The sequence below is a fragment of the Lampris incognitus genome, chromosome 18 (assembly GCF_029633865.1).
Source record: "Lampris incognitus isolate fLamInc1 chromosome 18, fLamInc1.hap2, whole genome shotgun sequence".
NCBI classification, from domain to species: domain Eukaryota; kingdom Metazoa; phylum Chordata; class Actinopteri; order Lampriformes; family Lampridae; genus Lampris; species Lampris incognitus.
The window spans coordinates 24,153,176-24,167,301 of NC_079228.1; the positions used below are offsets into that span (position 1 = coordinate 24,153,176).

Here is a 14,126-nt window from a genome sequence, read left to right on the forward strand (position 1 = left end):
GGAAAATGAGTGTGTGTGTGTGTGTGTTGGGGGGGCACTCATATTGCCATTACTGTTTGATTCGGGGGAATGTTGTTTTCCTTCTCTACCTTGTTAATGTATCTTTGTTTGAGGACAGATGTTAGCTCTCTAAACTTAAGCTTGCTGAAAGAAAATAGCTCTCAATTTGGAGCTAGGTTATAACAAAGACAAAAGGTTGAATCCAGGATTGTTACATAACCTTAGCCTTGTACGGTAATGCCAAATTACTGACAAGACATTGAGAAGAATTCTCATTACGGCCTGCTTGGGACTCTGGGATTTGATGATTTCAATCGTGTCTGATGAAAAAATGTACAGTAGGTCCTCATTAGTCTCAACTTCTTAAGAATAAATGTTAGGAAATTACTGATTCATTGTTCCATGTCATTGTTCCGACAGCCCATTATTTTGAAACCCAATAGTCCAAAAAATGTCCCATTGGACCAAAAGCCCATTATCCCAAAAACAAAAGGCCATTGCTTCGAAGGCCTGTTGTTCTGAAAATACATACTCTCACTGGAGTTGTTAGTTCAGTGGCTAGCGGTGTTGTATCGAACTCTGTTTCCCTGGTGAGATTTGTTTCCCCCTAGCCAGAGTTTGATACAACACCGGGACACTTGATTAACCTTAACCTAACACTTACCTTAACCTTATCGTACCAGATAGCTAACCTGTTTCCATAGGGGGAACAGAGCTCGATGGGGAAATAGAGTTCGATACAACACCGTCATGTTGCTTCCAGTCTCGCTGTGAATCAGTGATCTGAACTGGCCAGAGATAAATACAAGAAAGTTGATATTTCTGGTGAAGTAGAGACGACATTCTCACAAGTGCTTTTAACGTTACACCTCCTATTCACGCAAATTAGTAGTAAACGGTATCTCTGCGTTTGCACATCAAAATATACTAAGATATGAAGGGCAAAAAACTACAGGGAGAGTGTGTATTTCCGAACAACGGGCCTTCGGAGTAGTGGGCTTTTGTTTTCGGGACAACGGGCTGTTGGAAGAATGGGCTTTCCATCCAATGGGACGTTTTTCTGACTATTGGGGTTTCAGAATAATGGGCCGTTGGATCAATAGCGAGACCCCTGATTTATTTGGGTGACTGAAATACACTGAAATACTCGGGCAGTGTTGTATTTCAAACATGTGACATACAAACACTAATTCTCTTTTAAAAGTCTCACACTGCTTTTCCAGCATTATTGCATTTTTTATATTGCACCTGTATTATACCTATTCAGTTACATGGTCAGTGTGTATTTTTGCAGTTGGAATAATTAGGGTTAGGAGTACGACGAGCTTTGAAGTGAAGTTATCTAACAATTTAGCTGCCCAGCTATTGCGCTCTATGTGTGTCCCTAATTCACACTGACATCCTTTCAAAAGTTAACTGTACTCAAACTTTACTGACCACCCTCTACAACCTGGGGCTCCATCAGCTGTGATTGGTCGGTCCAGTGTGAACCAGGCATGTGTATTCTGCTTTGACCACTTCTCAGCCATACAGTTAAGCAGAGGTCCAGAAAGTAGAAGTCTGAACCGTGTATCTGCTCCACCCATGCGCTGCGTGTAATCTGCAATAATCTGTTTCCAGTAATCTGGAAACAGAAACAAGATAAAAAGCAAAGACTAAAGCAGAAAACAGAAACCCTCAACATCCATCGACTTTGTTGTTTTGCTCTGCATTGTGTTGTTTTAACTTTCACAACGTCCTGTGTCTGTCTGTGTATTAGTGCTGAGTGATATATCAATGAGAGAATTTTGCATGATATCGATATCTATCATATCATCTTACATATACCAAAATGTCCTATTTAAGAATCCAGTTGAATTTGTTGCGATGAACTGCTTCAGCCACAATAAAATTGTCCCTAGGTGTGAATGTGTCAGCCCTGTGATGGACTGGCCGCCTGTCCAGGGTGTCTCCCAGCCTGCTGCCCAATGACTGCTGGGATAGGCTCCAGCATCCCACGACCCCAATTGGGAAAAGCGGCTTGGATAATGGATGGATGGATGGATGGAAACCGATACTAGTTATCAAATAAATACCCTCCTTGAATATTTCCGACCTCTATTTTGTGAGAAATTTCATCTTCAATTTAGACAACAATATTGTGATATGACACATGAAAATCAGTTTCTTTGCGTGGGCTGTTATTCAAATGAACGCTTAACACTGTCAAATAATCCAACGATCTTGTATATACTGTGCTGTACATTGTAAGTAAGTAAGTAAATAAAGTTTTATTTACATAGCACTTTTGAAAACATACAGTTACAAAGTGCTTTACACTCAATCAGAAAAATACGAGTAAATGCATAACATAAATAATAAAATAATAACGCATAAAATAAAGTACGCATACTGGTACAATCTGTCATGTACATCTACCTCAGGCATGTATGTAAGTAACCCGCTAACATCTATTTCAGCATCTCTGATATATTCTCTGCACCATTGCACTTTATCACCTCTTATTTCACCTTTATAAGTCAATCCTTGCATGTGTATATATATGAAGGTTGTTGTGTTGCAGTGTTGTTATTCTATGTTAAGTACACTGAGAGAGCCATGAAACCGGAGTCAAATTCCATGTATGTGCAAACCTACATGGCCAATAAACATGATTCTGGTTCTGATGTGACAATATCCGATTTTGATCCTGGCACAATTCCATTGAAAGAAGATAATACCAAACAATTGCCGCGCTCTAGCAAATTGTGTACACACCTTTGTCGCTGCAACTTTTTCGTTTCATTTGATTTATCACAAGCAGATAGCTGTCCTGCTCAACCAATCGTCACTGGTTATACGCGAACACTGCCGACGTGCCGTTGAGCATTCTGCGACAATGTGAGCCATTCAGTTCCACCTATGCAGTACCGTAGCATGTCCTGGCCTTTAGGGTGGGAGAGAAATAAGTACGGGTGAAATGTGGGTGGGAAGGAAAGAAAGAAAGATGTTGCACTGTATAATTCAGAAATGAAATGCCTTAACGTAGCCGCCGAACACTGCGGCCCACTGTGAGGCATGTGGTCCAGGCATGGAGCTATTAATGCCCCATGCTTCAAAGGCAGAAAGTAAAAGCACAATAAAAATAGATCGCCGTAAATTAGAGCACGAGTAAAAGCTATATATAATTCACAAGAAACACAACTCTCCTCGATTTGGGGACTGCAAAGTGCCAGAAACTATTCCTGCTGAACAGGAGGGATGCAGTGCAAAGTACTTTTTCGAGTTCACTACAGCCATAGCTTTTAACCCATCGCCCCTTCCTTCCTGCAGTGTGTAATATGCATTTATTATCAGGAGAATAGTTTATTTTTATGTGAGCAGCTGCAGCGACAGACATAAAACTTCTGAACTGGGTGGTTTGTTGTTTTTTTTTGGGACTAATTTTGGTTGTCTGCTTTGGTCTTCTCAGGTCCTACATTGGTGCCTTCGCCAAATGGAGCTTGAAAAAAACGGGACAGTCAAAGCTATGTATTTCAAAGTCAGATACAGTAGGTATGCTTTTGTTTGACATCTGATTTGATCTTAACTGTCATGTTCCAGCTGACTTTACTCATTTTGTTCCTTTCCAAGCAGATTAAAAAAAAAAGTTAACGTAACTGCTATTTGACCCAGAAAGGATTTTTTCCATATAGAAAGAGAGCGCCAGGTTTAAAACTGTCCCAAAAGAACCGACTCTTCAACCTTTAGACGTGTGGGGGGGAGTAAGAATCCATTCTGCAGTATGACTAAATTACACCAATATGTCATGGCTGACTTCACTCGACATTGACGCTCCATCTCCATCTGAGCCCACAGTGATATCGATGACACCCAGGTGGTCTCAGATCAGCAGCTTCAGTCTGTCAGCAGAAGCGGGCCTGCTGAGCTTCATGGTCATCGGGGGCCAGGGCTGTCACGCTGCACAGCTCTGCCCTCCACACAGCGGGGTGCCAGATGAGGCTGAATATTCAGCAAAGGCCAGCAATCACATGCGAGAACAAAGGCAGACGTGTAACAGGATGGAAGTGCTTTATAGCGGTGAAGTGAATGAGAAATAACTACCGCATTGGGTAATCTGGTTTATCTGTTTGAAGGGGTGCGCACAAGACTGGCATGACACTGTCATAACCATGACACCTGTCATGAAGATGGAGTCTTTATGAATGTTTATGACTGTTGTCATTCAGTGTGATTTGGTCAGTTATGTCGTTTTTTCCCCCCTTTTTATCCCCAATTGTTTCCAGCCAATTAGCCCACTCTTCTGAACTATCCTGGTCCCTACTCCACCCCCTCTGCCGATCTGGGGAGGGCCGCAGACCATCACGTCTCCTCCACAATACGTGTGGCGTCACCAGCTGCTTCTTTTCACATGACAGTGACTGATGCATTTCGCCAGGGGGACGGAGCATGTGGGTGGAACACACTATTCCCCCCAGTTCCCCCTCCCCCCCGAACAGGCGCCCCGACTGACCAGAGGAGGCGCTAGTGCAGCAACCAGGACACATACCCACATCCGGCTTCCCACCCACAGACATGGCCAATTGTGTCTGTAGGGACGCCCGACCAAGCCAGAGGTAACACGGGGATTCGAACCGGCAATCCCGGTGTTGGTAAACAACGGAATAGACCGCCATGCCACCCAGACGCCCTAATTATGTCCTTTTTAATGCAAAGTGGATTTTGTTTGAGATGTCTTTGTTGTACCAACCCGGCTGGGAACATTGGTGTGTTTAAAAAGTCAAGAAATCTACAGTATCAGCTAGTTAATATGGCTATAATAGTTTAAGTTGACATTAAAAAAGTTCAAAATTGATGGTTATTGCTTCTACGCAGTGAACTAAAAAGCAGCAACCACAAAACACACATTAAACAGTTCTGTCACTGCGTTGCATTGTCTCAAATACATATTCATGAGATCTATATATAGACAATCTATGCTTTATCCCGTTTCATCTTGGTGAATCTGCCTCGGTTGAAATACAGAGTGTGTCAAGCATAAAAATAGCATATGGATCGCCTCACAATCTGAATTGATTGAGCTGCAAAACAAAGCCTCCCAGGAGCTCAGGTGACTTCACAACTCAGCAAGCAACAACTCTTGAGTCAGATTTGGGAAGGATGCAGAAACGATTGCAATAAAGTCACAGGAAAACGATCCTTTGAGCTGGGAGTAAAACATTCCCCTTGAATCCATCCCTCCCGCTGGAAAGCCTGACTTGCATTCTAATACATTTAGACCGCTCGCCGAGCATCGTCTCTGGCCTTGACGGGCTGAGCGCTAATAGCAAGTTCAGCCAGGGGTTGATGTAACGTTACATGGACGATGTGAAGGTGTTTCTGCTCTATTTTACAGAGGATATGGTCAAGCATCATCAGCCCTCTTCGGTTCCCTATTGAGATACTGAGCAGCTGTGGCTGTGTTAAGGAGAGAGGCATGCAGAAACCAGTACGTAGTGCTGGCAGCGCCATTTGAAATTGGGTCAGTACTACATGTGTGCATACAGGAGACTTTAAGGTACACTTCAGTCCTTCTGTACCCACACCAAATCAAGCTGTGAGAATAACATTTTATATTTGTGCATGAAATGTTTCATCATAGACTTTAATTGATAAAATTCGACATAGATATAACCTTTGGGCTTGGATTGTTTGCCATGAAAATGCCATCCATGTAATTGCAACTACCTTGTTCGCAAGTACACAGGTTTCTATTAATAGAATAGAAGAATAGAATACTCTTTATTAGTTATTTTGTACATACATACCCTTTTGTACATTAGAGGGACAGCTCAGGTTGGATGGTTTGGAGGCAAAGCAAGAGAGGCAAGATTGAGATGGCTTGGATGTGTGTGGAGGAGAGATGCTGGGTATGTTGGGAGAAGGATACTGAATATGGAGCTGCCAGGGAAGAGGAAAAGAGGAAGGCCAAAGAGGAGGTTTATGGATGTGGTGAAGGGAGGACATGCAGGTGGCTGGTGTGACAGAGGAAGATGTAGAGGACAGGAAGAGATGGAAACGGATGAGCCACTGTGGCAACACCTAACAGGAGCAGCCGAAAGTAGTAGTAGTAGTCATTTTGTACATACATACAAATTAAATTTACTCTGCATTTAACCCATCCTAGCTGTGTAGCTAGGAGCAGTGGGCAGCTGCCGTGTAGCGCCCGGGGACCAACTCCAGTTCTTCTTTCCATTGCCTTGCTCAGGGGCACAGACAGGAGTATTAACCCTAACATGCATGTCTTTTTGATGGTATGAGGAAACCGGAGTGCCTGGAGGAAACCCATGCAGACAAGGGGAGAACATGCAAACACCAAACAGAAAGGACCTGGGATGGCCTGGGGTTCGAACCCAGGACCTTCTTGTTGTGAGGCAACAGTGTTAATCACTGGGCCACCATGCCGCCCAGGTTAGGTTATCAAAGGTGCTTTTCTAGGATTCAGTTCTTAACATTTTATAGTCTGTCTATCACCAAATCTCTAAATGCTGTCTCTGGCAATTTAACAACAAATTAAACACAAGATGTGGTTTGAAGTTTTAATTTAGTACAGCATTGATAAAAAAAAAAAGTTTTGGAAAGGACAAACTAGGGGACAGGCCTGAAACCAACTCACATTTTTTCCTGTGTTTATTTGTTTATTTATTTGCTCAGTCCTGCCTCTTCAATGCCAGCATGGCACATCAAAGATGGCTGCAGGTCCACCCTTGAATTGGTTATACAAGAGAGAACGTTGTTTGCCCGTGGCATTTTCTACAGTCATCCTCTGTCGTGTCAATCCCATTTCTGCTGAGTAACGTGAGGATGCTCCTCCAACGAGTAACTCCAGACTATCTCGACAACATAATCTCATCCTGCTGACTTGAATAAGCATGTCTGTTGGACAAATTCTATTTTTGTGCAAGATCCCAACAATGGATTCAGAGTGACTTTTCTGGACGGCTGCACAGGCAGTCAGGTTGGGGTAGGACACATCAGAGAAGAAGAGCAAATGAAGGCAACAGCGAAGGAGCCAAGTGAACAACTTCAGCCACAGGGGTAAACACTCTCATGGCAGGAGGTGATGCCCATTTCTAGGCTGTATGTGTGTGTCCATGCATTTATGGGTGTGTGTCTGTCTAGGCATGCATGTGTATGTGCAAACCGGCATCACATATTTATTTGGGCCACGATAAATTCCAGTGCACAACAGATCTCAAGGGCTCTGTGGTCATGCAGCCCTTCCTATAACCCTCCTGACATAGTAGATGACATAAGCGGTCATGAAAACTTATGTCTGTATGGTTATGACTCAAGCTATCATTGCTGCCACATCTCAAGGAGTTGGACCAGAAGTCACGACTGAGTCCATATCAGCTGTCATGAGGCGACACTGGTTGTGACAACTATGTCTCTAACACTGCTCTGAAGTCAGTGCGGAATGACCATGGGCTTTGTCATCAAGCGCAAGAGTAAGGGTGGATCTGCTGGGCCAAATTAGTACAATCAGAGACGATATGAGTCTAGGGGGCGTCTGGGTAGCTTAGCAGTCTATTCTGTTGCCTACCAACACGGGGATCGCTGGTTCAAATCCCCGTGTTACCTCCAGCTTGGTCAGGTGTCCCTACAAATACAATTGGCTGTGTCTGCGGGTGGGAAGCCGGATGTGGGTATGTGTCCTGGTCGCTGCACTAGCATCTCCTCTGGTCGGCCGGGGCGCCTGTTGGGGGGCTGGAGGGAATAGCCTGATCCTCCCACGTGCTATGTTCCCCTGGTGAAACTCCTCACTGTCAGGTGAAAAGAAGCGGCTGGTGACTCCACATGTATCGGAGGAGGCATGTGGTAGTCTGCAGCCCTCCCCGGATTGGCAGAGGGGAGCAGCGGCCAGGACGGCTTGGAAGAGTGGTAATTGGCCGGATGCAATTGGGGAGGGGGAAAAAAAGGGGGGGGTCTAATACCCCCCCCAAAAAAACCAGGTGCTAAGAGTCGGTGTGTGGATATGATAATTCAGGTCTATGTACCTGCAGGCACAAAGGACACCTGTACCGACTGATGCCTGTACGTATATTCAGTTAATGCACTTGCTTCTGGATTCACCAAAGAACATGAGTGAATTTTTTTCTTCTTTTTTCCTCACTAAATAGAGCACACCAACATGCTTAACAAGGAAACCAGCGGCCAACCAATGATGATGTAATCCATCAGAAAGCATCTATCAGATCTCCTGTTCAACATGCTTATGATGTAACCTGTCTCCGAGGCAGCCGTTCCTTCCCATAGCCACACGTTTTCTCACACAGCATAGCACAGCATCACTTCCCATTCCATAAACTACACCAAAACCTGCCACGCTATTATTTTTTTTTACCTAAGGCCTTCGGGAAAGTTGTGTGACAACACGCCATTTTCATAAACCAGAGAAAAGTATGCAGGCCCAATCAGGCGTGTCTTTAGGCGTGTCTTCAGCAGAACTGTGACCAATGCCTTTCTTTGCCAGACATACTGATGAACTGAAACCACCCTTTTATTTATTGCTACGCATTCAATTTCATGGAAGTCAAGACTGTAAATCAAAACACTCGTCACTCAGCTTGCAGTATTCTTATTACAGAACAAAGTAGAAATTTGGTAAAGCATTGTTGTCATATTGCATGCATACATCTGTACAGCTGAAGATGAGAAGCAAAGCAACTTTAAAGCAATTCTCAAGTGGACTATGATGGGGTAAATTGTCTTCTCAATTGTTATGAGAGATTAACACTTGCTCTATACTCCCCGTTTTAGAGATTTTGGTTGAGCTGTGGAATAAAATGGTGACATTGTAAATTGTTATTTTTTCCTAGAATTACACATTATTAGGGCCACGGTTTGTGTCCTTTTGTTTGTGTCCTTTCTATTGGGACGGTCAACTTTGTAGCTTCGAGAACCAAAATAGACTGTATCAAAATCCATATTTATTTTGATACAGTCTATTCATGGAAGCAAGCTGTTTTAGCTACAGTAACGCTGCTCACTGTGCATTGCCTTAATGAAATAAACCAGTAAGTCACAGAAAGTTTAATCAGTTCATCTGGACAGAACGTTTATTGAGAGAAACGTTTCATCACTCATCTAAGTGACTTCTTCAGTCTCAACTGACTGCAGGTATCCCGACCCTTATACAGTGGCATAACGACCAAAACTGACGATCAGTTTCATATGCAAATTGCTGCAAATTGGGCGTCCGGGTAGCGTAGCAGTCTATTCCGTTGCCTACCAACACAGGGGTCTCTGGGTTCTAATCCCTTTGTTACCTCCAGCTTGGTCGGGCGGGCGTCCCTACAGACACATTGGCAGTGTCTGCGGGTGGGAAGCCGGATGTGGGTATGTGTCCTGGTCGCACTAGCGCCTCCTTTGGTCGGTCGAGGCACCTGTTCAGGGGGGGAGAGGGAACTGAGGGGAATAGCGTGATCCTCCCATGCGCTACGTCCCCCTGGTGAAACTCCTCACTGTCAGGTGAAAAGAAGCGGCTGGCGACTCTACATGTATTGGAGGAGACATGTGATAGTCTGCAGACCTTCACAGATTGGCAGAGAAGGTGGAGCAGCGACTGGGACAGCTCGGAAGAGTGGGGTGATTGGCCGGATACAATTGGGGAGAAAAAAACGGGGAAAAATCCAAAAAAAAAAAAAACTTTGCCGCAAATTACCTGGAGTTTCGATGTTCATGTGTACTGTTCACAGAGGATTGGGGAATAGCTGCAATCACAGCATTGTAAGATGGCGACAGATGTACACTTACCCCCCCCCCGTTCAAGGATGGTTGTTTACTCTTCACATCGATGGCCTCTGACTTCCCGTTCAAACCAGCATTTCACCCTATCAAGGATGTGCCCGTCCTCATCCCTGAAAGAGTGGCCACTGGCCTGTAGATGGGTGTAGACTGCAGAGTCCTGTCTGGCAAGGTAGCTCTTGTTTTGCAACTATTCCCAAATGCTCTGTGAACAGTACACATGACCATTGTAACTCTAGTTAATGGTTACGGCAATTTGCATGTGAAACTGATCGTTGGTTTCAGTCGTTATGCCACTGTATTGTTTGTAAGGGTGGGGATACCTGCAGTCAGTTTAGACTGAAGAGGTCACTTTCGCCCCTTTTCCACGACAGGGGTGGCTAACCATGTGCCATGGAGAGCCATGTGTATGCAGGTTTTCATTCCAGCCGGACTCCAGACCAGGTGATTTCACTGATTAGCAACCCCTCAACCAAAGACGGAGATTGTATCTGTGAAATCACCTGGTGTGGAGTCGGGTTGGAATGAAAACCTGCATATACATGGCTCCCCATGGCACATGGTTAGTCACCGACTACATGGTACCGGCTCAACTCGACTCGACTTTTTTGTTTCCCATTTCTGGAAAGTACCGACATTTTGGTAACTGTTACCACTTTTCTGGTACCACCTTTGTCGAAGTTCCAAAAATTCAAAACAAAAACTGGAGCGGGTACCAAAATCAATGCAGACCAGCTACGCTTGAGGGGGTACTGTTAACGGTAATGGAAAACGACACTGTGAGTCGAGTCAGGTCGAGTTGAGCCGGTGCCATGAAATGGAAAAGGGGCATTAGATGAGTGATGAAACGTTTCTCTCAATAAACGTGTCCAGATAAACTGATTCAACTCTCTGTGCTTTCCTTACCTGGGTTATTGAGCATGCATATAGACAAACCAGTAAACGTCTCCTCTGATGAATATAGTGGCACACTAAAGGATAGCTGGCACAGCACTCTTCATCTCATGGTAATATTAATTTATTTTATTTAAGTAGTGATACTGAAGTCCATCAAACTTGACGTATATGCCAGGTGCACATTTCAGTTTCCTCACTGAAGCAGCACAATATCTTCACTATCGGCAACTGGAAGGACATGAAAGGATCCGATTCCGGCTACAGAGCATTACAAGGAGGTTTTGGCTACTCCTGCAAAACCTGATCTGACCTTGTGAGTTTGGAAATGAAGTTTCTGTGAGCCATGCGCCTAACCCAGACCGACCCAGTTAGTTATTGCAGCTTCACTGGCGAAGAGCATGACTCATACACCATTTCTCTCAATGACATAACTTAGTGAATCGTGATGTGAGGCAGTGAATTGTTTTATAGCTATTTGAATTACACCATGAACAAATCCGTGTTAATATCCAAAGAACTCCATTATTCCTTCCATGAACCCTTTTCATTTTCCTTAAAGAAAATTAATTTTCAGATTTGGCATGCTGTAGCCAAAATACCACAACACAATAAGAGCATGCATCATGAATATTAAGATTATAAAAGAGATTTAAGAGACTGGGGATGACAAAGACCAAATGCATGTTATTAAAGTTGCATGGCTGCAGAGTGATCACAGTGTGTGTTCCTGTATATAAGGAGCCCGGGGAATCTTAACAAAGACGCAATGTTCACAAACTTGACACATCACTTGAATTTATCTTGGTCAGCATGGGTAGAAGCAATAAGAAAGGGATGAAGAAGTGGATGAGGATGGATAAACTATAATCCCGTTTGCTAAGGAACAAAGTGTGCATCAGTGGGGCAGCTTGAGCGTCTGGCACGCTCTTTTCTGTTTTAAACAACACATCTCAAGAGCCACAAGATGCTACGCTGGGCAATGGCGCCAGATGAATGACAGCGTGATAAATTGATGTCGTGCTGACTGCATGTCATGATACATTTCAAGCTTTGAATGGTTAGGCTATTGGTAGCCGATTTCATCCTCATCCCACCAGTGCAGTCAGCAGCAAGGATGAGCAATACAGCTCATAACTTGTAATAGCATTTATTGGCTTTGTCTGCAGGGCCACACAATATTGAAGTGAAAGTCATATAAAAGTAAATTAAGAAAAATTTGTGTGTGTGTGTGTATATATATATAATATATATAGCAGTTTACATAGTCTACTGTAGATAGAGGCAGTAAAAAGGATTGTATTTGCAATATTGAATCGCAATATTTACAATCACATACTATTTGAAAAATTTGAAATGTATTGAATTGGCGCTCAAATAACATTGTAATATTGAATAATAAGGTACCTGCCATATATAGATAGATGGACAGATAGATAGATGGATAGATAGATAGATAGATAGATAGATAGATAGATAGATAGATAGATAGATAGATAGATAGATAGATAGATAGATAGATAGATAGATAGATGGATAGCGTTTTTTTTTCTCCAGAAACCATCAATGGTGTTGGTAGGAGTGCTCAACAAATGAGGAGCAGAATATTAAGATAAACAGGCTTGTACTACTATGAATTATATATATATATATGTGTGTGTGTGTGTGTGTGTGTGTGTGTGTGTGTGTGTGTGTGTGTGTGTGTGTGTGTGTGTGTGTGTGTGTGTGTGTCAAGCTAGGGAACAGAATACAACAAAATAATGATTACAAGTACTTCTCACCACATATCTAACCCTCCAAGCAGGTGTCTGCTTAAGAAATTCTTGGCTAAATCCTATCCTAAGAAAAAACAAAACAAAACAAAACAACTCCTTAACACCTTCACGTCTGAGCAGGTGTCGTGTGTGAATTAGAATTTGCACACAAGAGCCACTGAGGGTCTCTTGACATGATGCATATGGGAACCTGCCGTGGAAGAACAAATCAGAGAAATACTATAATCCCAACAATGCAGAAGTCCCATCAGTGCATGCAAATATCTCACTTACAAACAACATGGGATGTTATACAGTAAATGTTAGTTGACGAGCCCAATTCTCCAAGACGAACAAGAGGGACTGGTTCAGAGAGAGACTGATAGCATTATACTGTACAATCTGTCGACAATGAGGAAGAAACGTAATGGCTGTCAAAAGAAGGGCAACCTTATACAGGCATGCAGGTGTCTCATACCAATCATACCTGAGAACACACACGCACACACACACTCTTAAAATACAACCAACAAGCATTAAAAAGGCTTAAATAAGTTTGTATGCATGTGTCAACCCCCCCCCCTCACCACCACCCCTTCCCCATATACCTCTCATTGGATTCTGAATCCACAAGATGCCTCCGATAAGATGAGGGGACTGGCCGAGCATACTGTCTCAGATGCACCGGGGTAAAGGAGAGCAGACTCCGCTCACCTATTCTGTCCAGACAAGTTACACCTTACGAAACTACTGGCAGTCACAAGGAACAGCAAGTGCCCCATCCACATGTTACACCACCTGCTGCGAGATGAACTGCCGGGAAGCTCCAAGTGAACCGCTGCATTGGCTGGTCAAAGCCAGTATCGTTGATATGATCCAGAAGATCTCGCTCGGAGTGGAGACAGGATGCTCTGGTTTGAGATCACGGATGTATAGGTGTCACTTCCGAATCCTCTAGAGGATAGGTGGAGAGACGGCGTACGGCAGTTGGCGGACTAAAACACGCAAACGCCGTGCACTTTGCCTCTGTACTGGTGGACGCGCCTCAGTCAGAACAATAAACAGACCCGGTATCGTTGCATCTCCCTGCATTCGCACGGCTTTCGTTCACCGCAGCGCTGGAGCTCTCGCGCACATTCCGAACAGGCGCACCTAAGAAATACGAACACAGGCAGACGCCTGCGCACTAATACAGATCTTTATGGTAGCATGATAATGTTCCCTAACAATGACAACCACCGTGGCACATCAGTAAATTGTAGCCTGCTATGCAGCGGGGTAAAAAGAAGAAGAAAAAAGAAGATGACCCGCACAGGGTATCAAGCAGCAACATCACCCAATCACAGGCTTTTTTTGACAGTTGACTGGCGCCATCCACACCACGCAGATCGTTTTTTGTTTTTTTTATGCCACGGTAGTACAACAATTGTCTCTCACCAAGACCAAAACAGATTCAGACAAAACACAACAACAAAAAACGACAATGCCACGATGAATAACGTCCGGATTCTAAAAATGTCTTACCTTCGACAGCCATTGTCCTACTCCATAGACTTGTACATCCTTCGTGAAGTGGTGTGAGAAATGTTTTAACTCGGCGCTGCGCTCATGTGCAGACCTTGTTTCGCATGTTGTCACTTTGCTGCGGGCTAGCAGGAGCGCACAGCAGCCGCCGCTGCCGCCTCGCAAAGAACTGTGGGAGTTGAAGGC

At 43.9% G+C, this 14,126-nt stretch overlaps 1 protein-coding gene across 2 annotated transcripts in view; it reads right to left on the reverse strand.

The window, feature by feature from the left end:
- The window catches only part of samd12 (sterile alpha motif domain containing 12), a 169,282-nt gene extending 155,205 nt beyond the window's left edge, over window positions 1–14,077 (reverse strand). Inside the window, exon 1 of one of the 2 annotated variants that reach the window (XM_056297924.1) lies at window positions 13,941–14,077. In XM_056297924.1, the coding sequence (XP_056153899.1) occupies window positions 13,941–13,953 (13 nt within the window). In that variant the 5' untranslated portion in view covers window positions 13,954–14,077. Of the gene's footprint in view, window positions 1–13,024; window positions 13,180–13,940 lie in introns of those variants that run through there. The other variant, XM_056297923.1, reaches the window with a different exon arrangement.
- Window positions 14,078–14,126: the final 49 nt, after the last annotated feature.